This window comes from Sylvia atricapilla, chromosome 3 (genome assembly GCF_009819655.1).
Source record: "Sylvia atricapilla isolate bSylAtr1 chromosome 3, bSylAtr1.pri, whole genome shotgun sequence".
Classification (NCBI taxonomy): domain Eukaryota; kingdom Metazoa; phylum Chordata; class Aves; order Passeriformes; family Sylviidae; genus Sylvia; species Sylvia atricapilla.
In genome coordinates, this window is record NC_089142.1 from 63,507,877 (window position 1) to 63,525,387 (window position 17,511).

At 42.8% G+C, this 17,511-nt stretch overlaps 1 protein-coding gene across 4 annotated transcripts in view; it reads left to right on the top strand.

Moving 5' to 3' along the window:
• The first annotated feature begins 655 nt into the window (after nt 1-655).
• Nucleotides 656-17,511, top strand: part of NHSL1 (NHS like 1) — a 102,672-nt gene continuing 85,816 nt past the window's right edge. For all 4 annotated transcript variants that reach the window (XM_066315580.1, XM_066315582.1, XM_066315583.1 and 1 more), the window contains exon 1: nt 656-1,371. In XM_066315580.1, coding sequence (XP_066171677.1) covers nt 1,167-1,371 — 205 coding nt within the window. In that variant the 5' untranslated portion in view covers nt 656-1,166. The remainder of the gene's footprint in view (nt 1,372-17,511) is intronic.

Below are 17,511 nucleotides of genomic sequence, written 5' to 3' on the forward strand. Positions count from 1 at the left end.
GCCTTGGTCTAAGCAGCTCCTGTCTGCTTTAAAATGCTCCCTTTGCCTCTCCATCTTGCAGGCTTATTCCCTCCTGGGAGCAGCGTTGGTATTGGCATGCAGGGCAAGCACTGCAGCTTTCAGTAGTGCCTGGCTTTTTAAAACTTTCACACTGTGGAATGCTCTTCCTAGCTGTTAGTTTAAAGAGAAGGCAGCAGAATGTGACAGCTGCGAGTGAAACCCGTTTTTATGAGCTGTAGTGACCCCAGTGAGAGCGCGATCGCTAAATACCTGCTAACATTTTGTTTGTATCTGTGCACTTTTATTTAGTTCCTTTTCAAATGTACCACCAGTTACGGGGGCACTAATATTTTCAGCACACTGTTCGGGATGCTTTTGGTGTGGAAAAGCTCCAAGATTTTATTCTCCCCCTCTCCAAGTCCGCAGAGGTGCACAAGTGCTTTCCTAATTCTGCACGCAGAGTTCAGAAGTTTGTGCTGCCACTGAGCTGGCTGAGGAAAGGAGGAGTTTTGCTTTTCGGAGAGCGAGCCTATCATATTTCACTCTAATCCTAAGCGATAGCCACGCAGTCGGTTTTATTGTTAGGAGAGCCTTCCTGGAGCTCCTTCACCAGGCTTTTCTCTAAGGGAGAGCAGGGAAGCCAGAATGAGGCGGCAGAAGTGTAGTGGCTTTATTGTCCCCCGTGAGCTGTGCCATGCCAGGGCGTGATCTCTGCCCGCTCTTCCCTCCTCGTGGGCTGTTTTCGATGAGCCAGAAGAGAGGACTGAATTGCCTGCACGCTCCTGGGCAGCGATGCCAGGGAGAAGAGTGGAGCTCCAGTTTTTGCTGTTGAGTGGAGAATGGGGAAAACACTTGCCTCAGTGCTATCCTCTGCTCAGCCCTTACATGCTCCGCTGAGCTGCTGCAAGGTGCCACTTTCTGCTGCTCTTCTCCCCTTTGTTTTCTTTGGCAGCTCCCTAAGTGCTGTATCAAAACAGCTTCAGGGGAGCTGCGCTGGCACAGCCGCCTACCTCCATACTGGTGCTGGTTTAAAGGCAGCGAGAGGAAACCTGGACTGAAGTCGGATTGAGCTTGTTTAGCCTTCCACGAAAACCCCTGAGAAGGGGGACAGGAACAATTTCAGAGAGGTCTCTTTGGAACCGACGCCAGTGGCTGGCTTGAAAAAAATGAAAAAGGAGTGTGTTTCGAGATCTTTCAAACTCAAACAAAACCCAGGCTCCCTCTCGCGTGCTGTCAGCTGGATAAATTTCTCGTCCTTGTCAAGGCAGACAAAGAGATTGTTTCGCAGCGATGGGGAACTCTCCTCCATGTGCGTGCAGCAGGTAGACGAGGATGACGAGAACTGGACCTACCGGAGCCAGCAGAGAAAAGGTGACTTGCTTTCTCTTTAACCCTTGCGATTGCAGCTGAAGTGCCAGCCCTGCTCCGTGCTGCCCTGTCCAGCTGCTCGGGTCCCACCGGGAACAGGAGCCGCAGGTGGGGGAGGAGGAGGAAGGCAGCACAAAAGCCGAGGTGCAGCACTGCCTTGCCAAGGTTTTTGGGGGGTTAAAACTGTGAAAGCTTATTAATAGGAAAAACCTTTAATTTCCCATCTGGGTACGGATTGTGTGGGATATAGGTAAGTTCTGTTTATGCTTTTTGTAGCCAGTAGTCATTGGTGCCAGAGTCTTCGGGCAGGTGCTGCAAGAATCTCTCTTTAAAATGTGGAACTAAAAGCCATTTAAGACTCCACTTCTGAATGACTGGGTGGCTTTTCTTGGATGACTGCCTCATGGTCCTGCTGGGAAAAAATTAAGTTTATTTTGTTTTATGAGGGCAGACTGAGAAAAGGTCCCAGATGCAAAATAAAAGAGATGATGAGAAAGTGATGGGAATTGCTCCACAGAGAGGAGGGACATCTAGGATACAAGATAAGCAGCTCTGACTGAACCCTTGAAATGCTCAGACCTGGAGTATATTTTATATGAGACTGCTAAAAAGTACTTTTATTTTTTGTCGTCTGTTTTTGAATTAAGTTTGTCAGGTCACTAAAGAACCAATTACCTCTTGTTTGCCATAAATCAAAACAAATTTCAGAAGTTTGCTCACGTGACTTGGTGAGCTGCAGTTGCCAGTAGCTGGCTGGCAGGCAGTGGGATGCGTGTGCACGCAAGGTTGAAAATACTCAGTAAAGTGAGTGATTTGGTTGTAACTTCTCTAGTGCTGCCAGAGCAGTAGTTTGTTAATAGAAAGTGTAAGGTTGACTCAGTTGCGCTCTAAGGTCACTTTTGTAAGAGCAGGCAGGCTCTCCAAGGGCATTTGATCTTCAAAGGGCCTTTTATATCTTTGCATTTCTGGGAGCAGTTAATAGCTATTTGACCAGAATTTCACTTCCGTGTCAAAACAGTGGCTTTAGTAAATGGTTTGTATGCAGGAACACTAACACAGGATATGCTTGTGCTTTGCTCCCTGCACGCTAGGACACAACTTTAATCTGTGCTTTGAAGATTGTTTTTTAACCTACTTCACTGCTGAAATACTTCACTGCTGAAATACTTTAACCTACTTCACTGCTGAAATACTCTAAAAAGGGAGTTTGCATTTGCAACCAGTAATTTTTACTTTTGACCATTGGTACGTTGGTATTGTACAGTGATGCTAGATTACTTCTAATGCCTGTGGGATAGGATCTTGCAGGGATCAGAAGAATCACCTGGTTCTTCTGCTGGATTCTGTGTGACTTCCATGAAGTTTCTCATGCTGCCTTCCTCAGCCTGCACTCACGCCACAGGGCAGAGATGGAAAAGGAAGCTTTCCTGATGGATTAATGGTGTATTAATTTTTTCTGAGTGATTTACATAAAGAACCCATTGTACAGGCTGGAGGGGGGAGGGCAGAATTCCTCCTGTAATTGGGCAGCAAGCTATGAAAGCCTCCCTGCCTGCCTATTGAGGAGATGACAATATGTCATTTCTGATGGGAAGGTGTAGGGAGGTGTAGATTATGCAGGGTTTATTTCCTCTTTGCCAGGAACAATTTGACTCAACTTGTAAAATCTGCCTGGCTCATAAATCTAACTGTGCATTTCGTCTGACCACGATCCTCTGCCAGACTGACAGGGATTGCCAGGGCTGAAGGGAGTGTGGGGTTATATATTTGGACAGGAGAAACTTGACACAGCTGCAAGTGTTTTAGCTTGGGCTGCCAGTCAGGCTTGCACGGTGTTGGAAGAGTTTGAGAATCCATACCTGGCAGAGTGGTTGTCTTAGGTTTGTGCTCCAAGGCAAAATGTGTGTGACAAATGGCCACTTGTGTTCTCAAATTAATTTGCTCCACTGCTCTGTTTTATGACTGCTTGCCAGCCTTTGTAAAGCTGAGGGCTCAAAACAGTGTTGTTTGGTGCTCAAATTAACCATATCACTAAACTAACACAAACTAGAAAGAGATGGGCTGCACAGCAGACATAGCAAGTGTTATATAGAAAACCAGACTATTTCAAGATAGAAAAAATTCTAATAGTTTTTCAGCTATCAGAATAGTTTTCCCTCCAGTTCTTACTCAGGTAAATTGGTAAAAGAAGTAAGTGTGACAAATCACAGTCTCTCCTTCTCCTAACTGTATGTGTAGGGGCAGGAGTGTTAATAACAGAAGCGGGAAATGAAGGAATTGTTGTTCTTTCTGAGCTGTTTCTCTTCCTGTCTTTTTGAACCTCTTCTTTTGCCGCTCCATTGCTCCTCCAGGCTCAGATTGCATTCCCACGAGGCTGCTGGGTGACAGGCACAAGGCAGCATGTGTTGCGTGGTATTTCACCAGCAAAGTGGCTAATCTGCCTTGGCTGCAAACAGGAGCTTGCACACAGTAGCGAGCACAGAGATTGGTTGGATCTGTCAGTTTGAAATGAGCAAGAAGAACAAAAGTAAATGGTAACTGCAAACCTGGGGCACACCCCGATGTCCTGCGTGGCTGATCCCTGCGTATGTGAAAGGCAGGGGCTGCTGCTGCTTTTTTCTTTTTAAAATGTACACAGTAGTGCAGAGTGTTTTGGAGCTGGTAGCACCCATCAGACTTCACATTTGATAAAGCTCTTACTAGAGGAGATGATAAAAATTGAGAGTAAAATAAAGTTTTGTTTCTTGAAGCATTTCTTGCTCAGCCCTCTTCCTCCTCAGTCAGCTGGAGGCCCTTTGAAATGAGGGCACACAGTAACTCTCATATTTCTTCTTCTTTAATCAGACTTTTTAGTTTAGATGTTTTACTTTCTGGGGTAGCACATATTTTCAGACTGAAGCTCAGACTGTTTTTTTCCTTTAGAAACCACTTTATTGGAAAAAGACTGAGAGTATTCTTTGAAACAAAAGTGCTTGGGTGTGTTGCAAAGGTGGAAGAATAGGACAGTGGTTCGTGTGTGCCTGTGCTGTTTATCACAAGTACGACATAGCACGTAACTTTGAATAGAGATAACACGAGTTAGTTCATGGCACAGGTTTCACCATATTTACTTTAACTTTTTTGAAAAGGAAATGAGTCACATGGCAGCATTACAACATCTAAACTGAGCTTTTCTGGCCAGGTGCTGCAGAAGCACAACTAGCAGTCAGGTCTGGCCACTGCATCAGAAGAAGCTCTTACACAGCGAGGTTTTTCCAAGCTCTCCCCCAGCTCCTGTCCCTGTTTATTGCGCTGATGTTTTACTCATCCCCTCCATTTCACTTGGTTGCTCTCCAATCTTTCTGCATCATGAAAGTCAAAAGTCTTGGCTGCTTTTTACTGCAGGTTATATTACCTGGAAAGCCTGTTTAAAGTCATTAGAGAAGCCTTGTTTCTCAGGTAACTGCTGTGTTTTAATGACTGATTAAACCCAGTTCAGAAGGTGGCAGCCACTGGCTTTCTGCTGTTTGCTGACCAAGTCTCAGTCTCTAATAACAAAGTGTGTGAAGTGCCCATTTTTTTCCTTGCAAAACCAGTCTAAATGTGAGAATTTGTTTTAACGCTGAAAGTAATTTAAATTCATAAATAACTCCTTGTGGACTGAGCCTTCTGTGTCCTTGCAGTGTGTCTGATGGATGTCCTTGCAGTGTGTCTCATGAAAGCATTTCTAACATCCTGATGACAACTCGGACCAAAGCTGTCAGTTAACTTCCTAATGACTTATCCTGGTCTGAGAACATGGCACTTACCAAGGGGTCAGATTTCCATAAACGGCACAATTCCTGACTTGTCACAGGAGCAGTATTGGTGCTGCCTGATTATGTTGGTAAAATATATGCCCTTTAGTTAATTTGGTTAAATGTGCATCGGGTAAGTTTAATACTATCACACACTTTTTTCCTTCACGTTCCAGAGGCACACTTGAGACTCAAGACTTTTTCGGGTTTTGGAGCTTGTATTTTCAGTGTTTCCTGTAGAAACTCAGGGTAGAGATAGGCAACTCTGATCTCACCTAACTGTAGCAACAGAGCATCACCCCAGTCTTTAGTCCAAATAATTTTTAAAATCTAGGTTTTAAGTCATGAATATAGGTTACAAGGGGGTTTCAGGAACAGACAGGTAATCACATTTTTTTTAGTAATGAGATGTAAGAGTACCAATAACTATTAAGTTTCCGTAAGCAAGATTACCAAATCCAGACTTCTTATTGCTATTCTAATGTAAAATAATTTTATTGGGCTTTTATTCCTGTATGTTTTTGGACAAGATCTTGTGTTTAAAGGGGGAAAAAGTCACATCAGTTACTACATAGATAAAGGCCCATAAACCCAAAGGGAACTGTTAGCATTTGTAGAAGCCATAACATGTGATGGATTGTAGTGTTGGAGCGTGTGTGTCTGTGAAAAGGATTCTTGAAGCTTTGAGCAAGTCCATAAATAATCATTTATGGAAACCTCAAAAAGCATTTGTGTAAGAGGCTGGAATAGGTCCAAAACAAATATTATATGCTTTATATAACTTTTGGTGAAAGGCTTTTTTTTTTTTTTTTTTTTTTTTGTCTTTGTTTTGTTTTGCTTTGTTTTCTACGTTTTCTGGGGCGATTTTTTGTATTTTTAAAAAATTGATATTTATTTAGTAAGTATAAGCATAAATATGCAAAATGGAGCATTTAAAAGCAAAAAATAAATGAGATTTGATACAGGAGCCAATTTTCTGTCTTCTCCTACCTTTTACATGTAGGTTCTGTGTGCAAAGATAAAATTGGATTTAGTTCTATGCATTCCTAACAATTGGTCAAGTTTATATCAAGTTTTTGTGTTTGGACTGTTGGATGTTGCGTTTTCATGGACGCACAGCTGGGAACAGGGGTACTACTTCAATTACTGATGTATGTACTATTTGTCTTAGCGTATTTTTATCATGGCAGAGCACACGGTTCTGTAAAACTTCCATGACATATAATGGCAAAAGTTTTCAGGCTGATAAAACAGCTGGGAACAGTCACAAGTCCTGCATTTAACTCCAGCTTGAAGCACCAACTTTTGTGTGCTTGTACATAAAGACAAATTTAATAAAAACTTTGCGGCCTTTCCTATGTCTGCTGGAAAATATTGCCATAGATGGGAATCTGAAAATGGGTTTGCTAAGCAAAAATTTGTAACCTACAGAAACAAGTTTAAGTAAGCGATGTTGGTATCACAGAACCACTTGTTTAAACCCACATCTTTACTTCTGCTTTATAAAAAAAAATGGATCCAGACATCATGGTTATTTATTCTATAAAAACCTTGCCAAATTCAAATTCTTTGCTATTTGAAAGTGCAAATATCTTTAATTTTAAAAGCAATATTTTTTTATCTGATCAAAAGTTTTCCAGGTAAAAATAGAAATGAAAAAACCAATTCTATAATCTTATAAACTTGCTGCAGTCCTTCCTTTTTTCCCAGCTGCTATCCCAGCGTGTCTGTGCCTCTCCAGGAAGCAGTGACTGGAGAACAGCAGTCTGTGCTAAAGGACATTTCCCAGTAGGTTTTTTTAATGAAGAGTTGTAGCTGGTTTCACTGCCTACTCCAAGAGCCATAACTAATGTAAGTTAACTGTGTTGAAGAGTCTTAATCTCTCAGGGGACTGTGGAATGTTTTTTGTTAGGATGGAGGAGCCGAAGGGAAGAACAGGCTTGTGTGGTGTTGCTGAATCCATGTGTTAGAGTCGTGTCTTAGAAGTGTGCTTTTGTTAGGCAGAGGGTAAGTTAACCCCTGGTGTTTGAAAACTCCTGGGGGCAGATCCCAGTTCCTTCTGGGCAGCTCTGTGCCGCAGTCAGGTGAGACCCTGACTGTGGTTACCTTCAGTAGGACACTTTGAATTTCAGGTGCAGAGTAGCTCCAGATGGAGTTCTCTTGGCTGGTTGCACTGGGGAAGACCACAGTGGTGGCAAACACAAACTGAGTAGCACCTGACTTAACCCTGTCTTTCCAAAGTCACAGGGACATGCAACCCAGGTTGTCTTGCAGTTTCTGTGCTGTTTAGATTAGCAGAGTCGCTGGTGCAGCCCTCCTTTGCTTGCTTCTTTGCAGCCATGAAGAAACACATGAGGTGCTGTGGTTTTCCTTCTGAGACTGTATTGCTTGGAAAGGTTTCCAGTTTTACTTCATGATATGTAAACTTCCCTATACTTTTATACACTTGATACACTTTTTTCTTGTTCCCAGGGTACCCGCTAATGTCCAGCCTATCCTTAGGCTGAAAACTTGGGGCAAATGTTTCCCCCTCACGAGGGGTCAAAGCTGATGCCTCCTGACCTTCATATTTTACTCTTAAGTAGCTGTATTTTATGAAGCAGACGAGATGATTTACAGTGATTGGATGCACTGTTTGAGCTGAAACAGCGTGCCCTATGTGCTTTCTCAGGCACTGCTCATCGAGTAATAGAGTACATGAGAAATTCTATTTCTATGCAGTTGTTAGCCAAATGTTTCATGAATTGTACTCTAAAACTGAGAGGGTCTTTGTCTCCAGCATGGTCATAGCATGGTCACCATTCTGGCAGAACATTGCAAACATAACAACTTCTTGTATTTCCTCCAATCTGTTACAAATGAAAAGAAAGTGAAGCTGAAAGTTAAGAATGTGGCTAAATAACTAAAGTTGATGAATTATGAAAAAGAGTATATAACTTCTATTATAATACTTGGAACAATTAAATAGGGTGGACTTGACAGTTTGTGATTTAAACTGTGAAATAAATTTTCTTCTTGTCTTTTAGCTGAAGAACTTCAATAAAAATAATGAAACTTAACTCTAGGTTTCTCCAAACACGTTTGTTGGGGGTTGGTTTGAGTGTTTGTTTATCTTTGCTTATATTTGTCTATTAATATAATTCATCTACCAGTCTCTCCCATTTGTAAGTGGAAATCTCTGGTTTTTTGTGGTGGTTTTTTTTTTTTTTTTTTTTTTTTTTTTTTTCTGAAGAATTGAAGTGTAAATGCTGTTACAACTTGAATTTTTAGCTTGTTCCGAAGCCTGAGCTGAAGTGGGTAAAATGTAAGGCCTAGGTGCTTTGATACCTAAGCAAGTTGTATTTTCAGCATAGGAGTGTGTATGTTGGACACTTTAAGAGGATGGCACATTTTCCATCCCAAGGAGAGGTAATTAATATGTACACCCTCTTCTCCTGCTAGAGCTTCCCTTACATATGGCATGGCAACTTCTGCCTGGCACTTTATCTGCCTGAAGCAGATTGGTTCCCTGGTCATTGAGTCGGGGTGAACTTGTAGTGTTTGGAAGGCAATTACAGGCTGTGGATTAGGTGCTTTGCAACTGGGGCATCACTCACCCATTCACTCCGAAATAAGAGATCTGAGAAGCACCACAGAAGGTTTTAATATAAAGCTGCTCAGAAGTTGTCAGATCAAACACCTAAGCAGGGGGAGTGACAGGGCTGTGTTTTGCTTGAGAGTAGCACATGGGGATGTTAAATAGAAGTTATCCCTGGTCACACTTTCTCCAAGTTAATACAGGTCCGTAGTAACAGTGCACCAGTGTACATTGTGGATATTGGAGGGGACGGGGGAGGTTTCTGCCCACACCTCTTCTCACTTCTGGCTTGAACTGGGGGCCGTGTCCATGAATCATGGTACAAGATGCTGTTCTTGCCAGTTAGCAGGTCAGGTTTGGTAGCAGTTCTTGGAGTGAGGCACAACTTTGCCTCCTGACTGCTTTAGAGGGGTACCTGCCTTTGTGCAGCGTGTCCCCATCAGTCACGTCCCTTCAGACCTGCCCCTGTCACCTGCTGCCTCTGTTTCCTTTTGCTTGTTTGCATGTCTGATTTTTTTTTTTCTTCCCCATGACTTTGTTTTGCATATGCAGGTGTTTGCTCCCTAATGCAGTGGGGATGCTCACAGTTTGTGTATTAGACCTAATACTCTGAATCACACTCTTCCAGGCACCTTGCTAATGACTATATTAATTAAAGAGCGGCCTTTGGAAGAAACAAGCTCTGTATTTGGATTCTGTCATTCATGTCTAATTTTAATGTCTGAAATAGGGACAGAAACTAATGAATAATGGAGGCTGTTGCCTTTTAGAAACTGAAATTTGTTTGTACTTGCTTGTAATTTCCATAGAGTCTTTTGTATCTTTTTTTCCTTGTAATCCAGACTGCCAAAGAGGTGATGAGTAAGGGTGACTGATTACAGCCTACTGTACGCTTACATGGAAACTCTCATCCAGGAGTTACTAACTCAATTTTATTAACCCTGAGTAATGCATGTAATGCCATATATGGTAAATACGGCACTATCATTTCAAAATGAAACGAGGTATTGTGACATGCAGTGCCAGAATCAGGTATTAAATTCTGTATTTGACTTGTAACCAGCATAACCTGGTTTTGCACAGGGAGAAGATGCCCTGCACTCAGCCCCACCATTCCTTTCCCACCGGGGTGCTGGCTGGCTCTGACTGTGGAGCTGTCAATAGCAAGGGGGCTGCAGCTTGCAGCTCTTCCATGGTCTCTGTCAGATTGTCATTCAGCTGGGACTGTGAGGAAGGGAGCAAATTCATTAAATTAATCAGGTCGAACAAGGAATAACCCATTTTGTTCTGGCTGCTCCGTGCTGACACTTCTCACACGCCACCGGAATCTCAGTGAAGAAGCAGTTGTGTTTCTGCCCCAGGGAAAACGGCAGAAAACACCTCGGGGCTGTCTCAGGTTTGTAGCAAGGAAGGAATCAGGACAGGTGGGAATGCAGCAATAGTTCACATGGCACTATTCATGTGAAGCTGTAACAATCTGCAAATGGCTCTGTCACCCTGCCCTAGCACGGGTACTGATAAGAATGCTGGCTCAATTTACTGCCCAAGGACAGCTCATGCTAAAGTGCCAATTCTTGTAATTCTTTGTCAAGGACTTGAGTGTATTTTGGCCCATAGCTTTAAATCAGGAGAGAAGGACTTAAAGTGCTGCTGGTTTTACCCCGATTTTTCAGTGAGCTATTTCTTGTTAGGGAAGCATTGGGATGGTGTGAATGAAGTCAGCTCCCCAGGTAGTATGGATGGTGTTGTCCGCACACTTGTACGCCTTAGGGCAGAAGAAAAACTGATTTTTCTCTTTGCTGCTTTCTGTTGGTCTGGCATTTGTTTCAGGCTTGGAGAGTGTTTTTTTTGATATAAGACCATTGCTCTGTTTGGTTGCAACGTGCTGTAATTGTGCGTATTTCAGGAAACAACCTGTTCTTTTCTCCTCATCCTTGTGCAGCTGTCTTTGGGTGCCAGGATGATAGTGGGGGAATTCATATGTTCTTCATGCTGCCTGTGGTTTTGGTATTCCTGATTACCCAAAGGTGGCCTCAGAGCATTCCCCAGTGGCTTGTTGTTACCAGGGTTAGTGAAACACTGACGACATCAATCTGAGGGGAAAAAGCGCTTGCCAACCTGTGGCAATTTTCTGGAGCAATACACAGATGACTGGGTAAATGAAAGTGCCCGCAAGGGGCATTTTTGTTTTGTTTTAATAGTAAACATTATCAATAAAGCCCTGTTGCATCCATTAATCAAAGCTAATTTGGCACACAGCCCTTGCAAAACAATCAGTCTTTTTGAGAAGCAAGTCTTCTAGCAGCAGATTGAAATTACTGGATTGCCTGTTGTTTTCCCAGGCTTTTTTGTTCGGAATTTCTGCTCTAGCCTCTCTCTAAATTTAGGACGAGCAGCCACTGTTTCCATATAATTAGTGTTCTTCTGGTCATGTGTTAAGGCTCTGTACACTCTGGTCCCACCCGCACAACCAGGAATGCCCTCTTTGTTCAAATTCTGTGGCAAAGAAATTCCTGAATGAATTTGGAGAAGTTGGTTACAGATTCCTTTCTTGACCTACAGCAGCTCTTTAAAAGATTTTGCCCTTTCTGTGGCCTTTGTCTGAAGAGTAAGGCAAACAAAAGATAAGGCAAACTAATTCACGAGTTCATTGTGTTTGTTTTCTTCCTCACTTAAGGCAGAAGGCAGCCCATTCCTAAAACCATTTATTTTATTAATTTTAAGGCTAAGCACTTTGTGTCTGCACCTGCAAACACTGATGGGTTTATTACAGAAGAACTTTTTGTTTGCAGTAATCAGAAACCACAGCAGGATTTCACAAATGCTGTCTGCAGTACCTAATTGAAAACTGCAGCAGTATAGCTGTAGCTAGGGTAAGAATAAAAATGAAGGTTTTTCATTGAAAATCATATTTTGATGACAAAAAGACACATAGATAAAGGATTTTACTTTGGCTCCTGCGTTTACATAGGATCAAAGTGGAACCGTGTCCCTTCTTCAAGTAAAAGGTCATTGTTTTAGATTTAATTCTCTAGGAAAACAATTTCAAATAGTGACAGAGGTTTTATTGAAAGAAAGTTGCTCTATTTACAGGCATACTTTTTCCCCCCAAATGTTTATATTTGTTCTGTTCATTCCTGCTCCTTAAAGGTATGAAAACCTCAATTTTTTATTCTACGTTTGACAGTTTGAAAAATTGTTTCTCCTGTCTGTCTCCAAGGGTGGGACAAGACACTGTAGCTGCAAATCTGGAGCATGAGAGTAGCTCTATAACTAGTTGTTTCACTGATAGTTTTAGAAAGATCCATTCATCACAAGTCACCTGCCTGCCTGCCTGCATGACTTTTTGCAGGACAGGATACATCATTTTAGCTTCTGCTGTGGTGCAATACTTAGCAATTTGAGTTACTTTGAGTTACTGCTTTAAAGGACATACTTTCTGCCAGATCATTTGAGTAAGTTACTTGTTTTCATTATGTTTGCTATGAGTTTCCCCAAAAGATTTTCTTAATCTTAAATAATTTTTGAAATATTTCTTTCCTTCCTCACTGTATAAGGAAACTCCACCCTCAGTCCTGAAGTAGAATAGGTAATAAAATATGTGCTATCAACTGTGAGAGATAATAGCAAAATACTTTTCTCTTGCTTTGGAGTTGTAAGAATATTTGGTTTTACTTATCAAAATAATGGTTAATATCTTTTTTCCCAGTGCTTGGTTTCCGAGTCAGTGCTGACTCTTTAAAGATATGCTGGGGCTGACCTAACCTCTCTTTATCTCCTGTCTCTTATCACCAGTGGGAGCACAGGGACTGGTAGGTTCTGGGTCTGGCTTTCCTTAGTGCTTGAGCTGCCTGCAGACTAGACAGTGTGGTTTGTGTCAACCCTCAAATTGAAATTTTATTTTTACTCCAGCTGTTTTCTTTGGATAGCTTTTCAGGGTGGTTGTTTGTTTGTTTGAGGATTTTTGTTTTGTTCTGTTGCTTTTGGTTTTCTGTTATGCACGGCTTGAAAGGCAAACATGTAAGAAGAATTCAGGCTTTAGAAAAATGATAGCTGGCACCTGTCCAGGGCATCAGAAACTGATGTCTCCAGAGATTGCTTTGGTTCTAAAAGGGAACAGGGCTTAATTAGATGTCCCAATAGCTCTGCTAGATGGCAGTCAAATTGGGATGCACCTTGATGTGCAGCAACACGTGAAGTGGGAAAGAACCTAAACCCTCATCATTTTTTTCTGCGATTTGTGAAGATCAGACCTGGATTTTTTTTTCATGCTTATTTTAACAGTACAATCTTCAGTATCAAAAAAGTGGTGCAAGCATGTACATATTTTTCTTGAATTTATTTCCTGCCCATCCGGTTGCACTTTCAAATTAGGGCAGATACGAGAAATGGCACTTGCAATGTTATGTTTTGACAAGGGAAAAAATGACACTGCAGCTTTTCTTCCAGTCGTGCTCAGAGAGCTGATAGACATTTCAGTGAGTTGAGGGTAAGGGAGAAGATAGAAGATGTAGTTTGGTGTTTCAAAATTCCTAACTTCATGTGGTTAAAACATTTCTATTTAAAAGATCATGACCATTCCATGTTTGGTGGGAGCAGTGGCAGAGGGCATTATGGCAGCTGGGAGAGGGGTTTCTTCTGTCATGGGATAGATGTGGTGGGATGTATTCTTTCACATTTGTAGCTGTCTCTTGGTATCCAGTACAACATGTAATGCTTCGCAGTCAGTGTACTTTGTAATATGGCTGTTGGAAGATATTTCCATGTTATTTCCATAGAGTTCACCCAGGTTTAATGGGGAAATTTGGTTCCCTACAGTCACAGACTGCAAAATAAGATGCAGGGTGTAGGAGAACAGGTTCCCTGTTGGGAATTTGATTTCATGCTGCAAATGGCCAGGCAAGAGGAGAGCTGGGGCAAGGAGCTGCCAGCTTCCTAGATGGCAAGTTCCACTACCTTTGAAGCAGTCAGGGGGATAACAGGCCTCCTTGGTTTTGCTGCTGTAAAGATGCACGTCTTCTTGGATCACTCATGGAGTCCTGACACACTAAAAAAATTAATACAGATGCTGAACTGCTTTAGGCCTGTCTGGGGGTTGATAATTCTACCCTCCTCCAAAATATGTGACTTTTTATTTCACTTACTATTTGTTTTAAGCATTCCTTTTTTCTCAATGGACATGAGGAAAGGGGAGATGCCTTTCACACTTCTTTGCTCTGCTCCTAGTTGAGAGTGGGAGGGGAAGATGGTAAACAGGACAGTGAATCCCCTGAGGAGGATATACTTCCTCAAGGACCCAAACCTTGCCAGAGGAGTATGTCCCACTGGTGTTATGGCCCAGAGCAAATCGGACTTTTCAGCAATTGTCTCTAAGCTGTGTCTAACTTTTCAGACCACTATTATTGTTCCATAGTTGGCTTTCTCTTCCTTGTTTTATTGACACAGTTTGCCCCTGTGTAGACTGCTGGTTGTGGTTTGGGTTTTTTTTTTTTTTGTTAGTTTGTTGTTTGTTTTTCCCCCATATTTTTTGTATTTCTACTTGTGTTTGTGATTCCCCTAGAATATTCTGTGTCCTTTCTGAGTCTCTAGTGGAGTGTTGGCAGCTGCTCTTAGTCCCCGGTGATTATCGCTGATGTGCTTCTTACTTCCCTTTCCAGGTAATTAATGAGTGGATTTAACAAGATTGGACCTTAAAATCCCTCTGGTATCCAAATAACCTTCCTCCAGCTACATTATGTTTTTGTTTATTTTGCCTCTGTAAACTGTTTATTCCCAGAGCTCTCTGAAAAGTTACAGTAGGAAAGAGCACATGCATGCCTGGAGCACCAGAAAATAGAATTATGGGGAAAGGGCCTCTCTGCTTCTCAGAGCATAAGGAAATCTTGACATTAGTCTGTACCCTTTCTAGGAGGGTTTGAAAGAGAAAAGGCAGGCTAAGCTATATAAATGTTCTTTTTTGATTTCGAGTTTTTCCAATGTAATGTCTTCATTTTTCTGCCACCACAGTCTGCTGCTCACAGTCCACTCTAAAGCAAAGTAACTTTTCTTAAATGAGGACAGATACTCGAAATGTTATTCTTTAATATCGAAGCCCAGCTAATGGTATTTATCGTCTCATTAACACTGCTTCATCTGGAGTCTCAATTGCGGTTTTCAAGGTGTTTGGGCCAGGTTTTTTTCTGGAGCTCCACCTAAAGATAACATGTATTTGCATGTGTTCTTTGTTTTCATTTGGCTTTACATGGAGGATTTTAGGACTTGTGCGTTTGAAGACAGTTGCAATTCTTGTTTATTCGGCAAGATAGGCTACCCTGACCCTTACCTTGTTCTCTGTTCTTGTATGTCTTTGCTGTACAAGATCAAGCCCTATAAAAGTTATTAAACACAACACAGCTTCATTTAAACCCAAACACCATGGCTAAGCACACTGCTGGTGGCACCTCTTTGTGACCTTTATAAAATAAAATGCTTACAGCGTTGTGTCCTGTTACTGAAGGTCTCCTCTGCAGAAACAGGGAATAAGGTAAGAAATCTTTTTATCCACATTTCTGGTGCTGAGCAGAGGAATGACAGAATGACTTGGGCTGGAAGGGACTTTATAGACACTGTAGTGCCGACCCCCCTGATCTATCCGGGAATATCTTCCAGTAGACCAGGTTGCTCCAAGTCCCATCCAGCCTTGCCTTTGAACACTTCAGGAGATGGGGCATCCATCCACCAGCAGTCGTAAAGCACACAGGCACAGACAGCATTACAAAAATAAACATTTTTCTTTAGCTTGACTGTTGAGATACACTGAAAAGATTTTGGTGTGTGAATAAACCCTGTATTTATAGAAGAAGTAGAAAACTGCTCAGAGCTCTTTCTGGAGAGAGACCAGAGGCGGGGGAGGATCACAAAGAGCGGAGTCAGTAATTCGTAAGGAGCAGGCGAGCCCGGATGGCAGTGACCTCCCTCCGTAGCGCTGGCCGCGGTGTGCCCGCCAGCTGCGGGAGGGCAGTGCCAAACGCTGACAGCGGATCCGGGCTGACCGTCCCCGGGAGCTGCGGCCCGTCCCGGGAGCGGCCGCGCTCCTTGTCCCGCGTTTCCCCGCGGGCGGAGGGAGGGAGGGAGGCCGGGCCCCGCCTCGCCGCTGCCCGCCGGGCCGCAGGATGTTCTGCCTGAGAGGTGAGGGTGCTGCGCGGGCGGGAGGGGGCCGCTCGGCCCGGGGCACCGCGCGTGGGTCTGCGGCTCCCTTTGTGACAGCCATTCCCATCGCTGCCCGGCGCGATCCCGCGGGAAGGTGCCGGGCGGCCGGCAGACAAAAGGCTGCCGCGCTGCGAGGGCAGGAGCGCCGGGGACCGCCGCAGGGCTCCGTGTGTGGAGCGTGGCTCCTGGTGACACAGCACCAGAGGCGGATTTGCCCTCATGTGGTTTTTGCCCCGTGCGGGTGCGGTGTCATGGAGCACCCGGAGAAGAGCAGAGGTAGTTAGCTGATCGTGCTGTGTTCCTGCAGGTGCCTGATTGAAACTCCGCGGCTCTGCTGGGTGATGCTTCCTCTCGTTCAGAGATGGTGCACGCCGCCTCAACCGCTGGAGTTTTACGTCCAATGAGATAGTCTTACTTTATTTTTTTTAATTGAACTTCTTAAGCGCATGGTTCTGAAACTAAAAGACTAGGGAAAGCTCGCTGGTTTTGTTTCATGCCCGTATTTCTGTTTTTATTAAAAACTAATATTACTGCTAATTTTCCTGCTGAAGCGAGGTGAAAGCTGACACCGCAGAGCCGTTGTAAGGAAGGGCTTAGGAGTTTTTATAAAAAAACCAATTTCCCTGGGAAACAATAACAATTACGTTAATTACTTAGGTGCTTATCAGTGCTTGCTCAGGGTGTTTTTCTAAGCTAGTTAGGGACATGGCTTAGTGGTGGACTTGGCAGTGCCGAGTTAATAGTGAGATTCCATGATCTGAGAGGTCTTTTCCAAACCAAATCGTTCTAGGATTCTATAAAACATTGACTGCTTTTATTCTACTAACAGCTTCTATTTGTGCAAAGTTCCCACTAAAGGATCTTTTTACAACCATAAATTTAAAATGACAATAAAACCAGTTATTTTCCTGCAAATTTCAGAGTAGTGATCCTAGAGAAAACCTTAATTGCACAACACAATTTGCTATGCAGTGTTTTATCCGAAATGAAGTCGTTCTTTTGCACAAAAAACCTGCAGTTTTAAATGTTTAACTCTCCAACAAGAGGTTTTCAATTCACAACAATTCAGCAGATCACTGGAATTACAAAGCAGTAGAAGATGAATTTTTTGCTGCAGCAGTAGTTACAGGACAGAAGTTGTTTAAATGAATAGTATAATAGGTAAAAGGTTTTCAGGCCTGTTGAGGCAGCTAACAAGACTGAGACTTCTGTAAACTAGATGACCTGGCTGAAAATGAATCAAGGAGTGAAGTTTTCAGGGATTGTCCTATGTGCAACAAATGGGCTTGTACAGAAGCAAAATATTTTTGCCATGTGTAATTAAATTTAATTATGCTAGTGTTTTTCTTTTAAAGCGTAAGTTGAATGCATAGGAAAAGACTTTTCAACATTTTCAGATTTTATTTATGAATAAGGTGCTAGTTCCAAGATGTGAAAGGACTTCTCTGAAAAGCAGTGAAGGTACTGGATAGTTGTGCTGCATAGCAGTCTGTTTTGGCACGTGTTGATTCTTGCCTCTCTGCGTGGACTCTGTCACTGTGCTTTGCTCTATTTTCATAGCTTAGAGTAGACTTCTCCTTAACCTTCCGGAGCAGCAGCTAC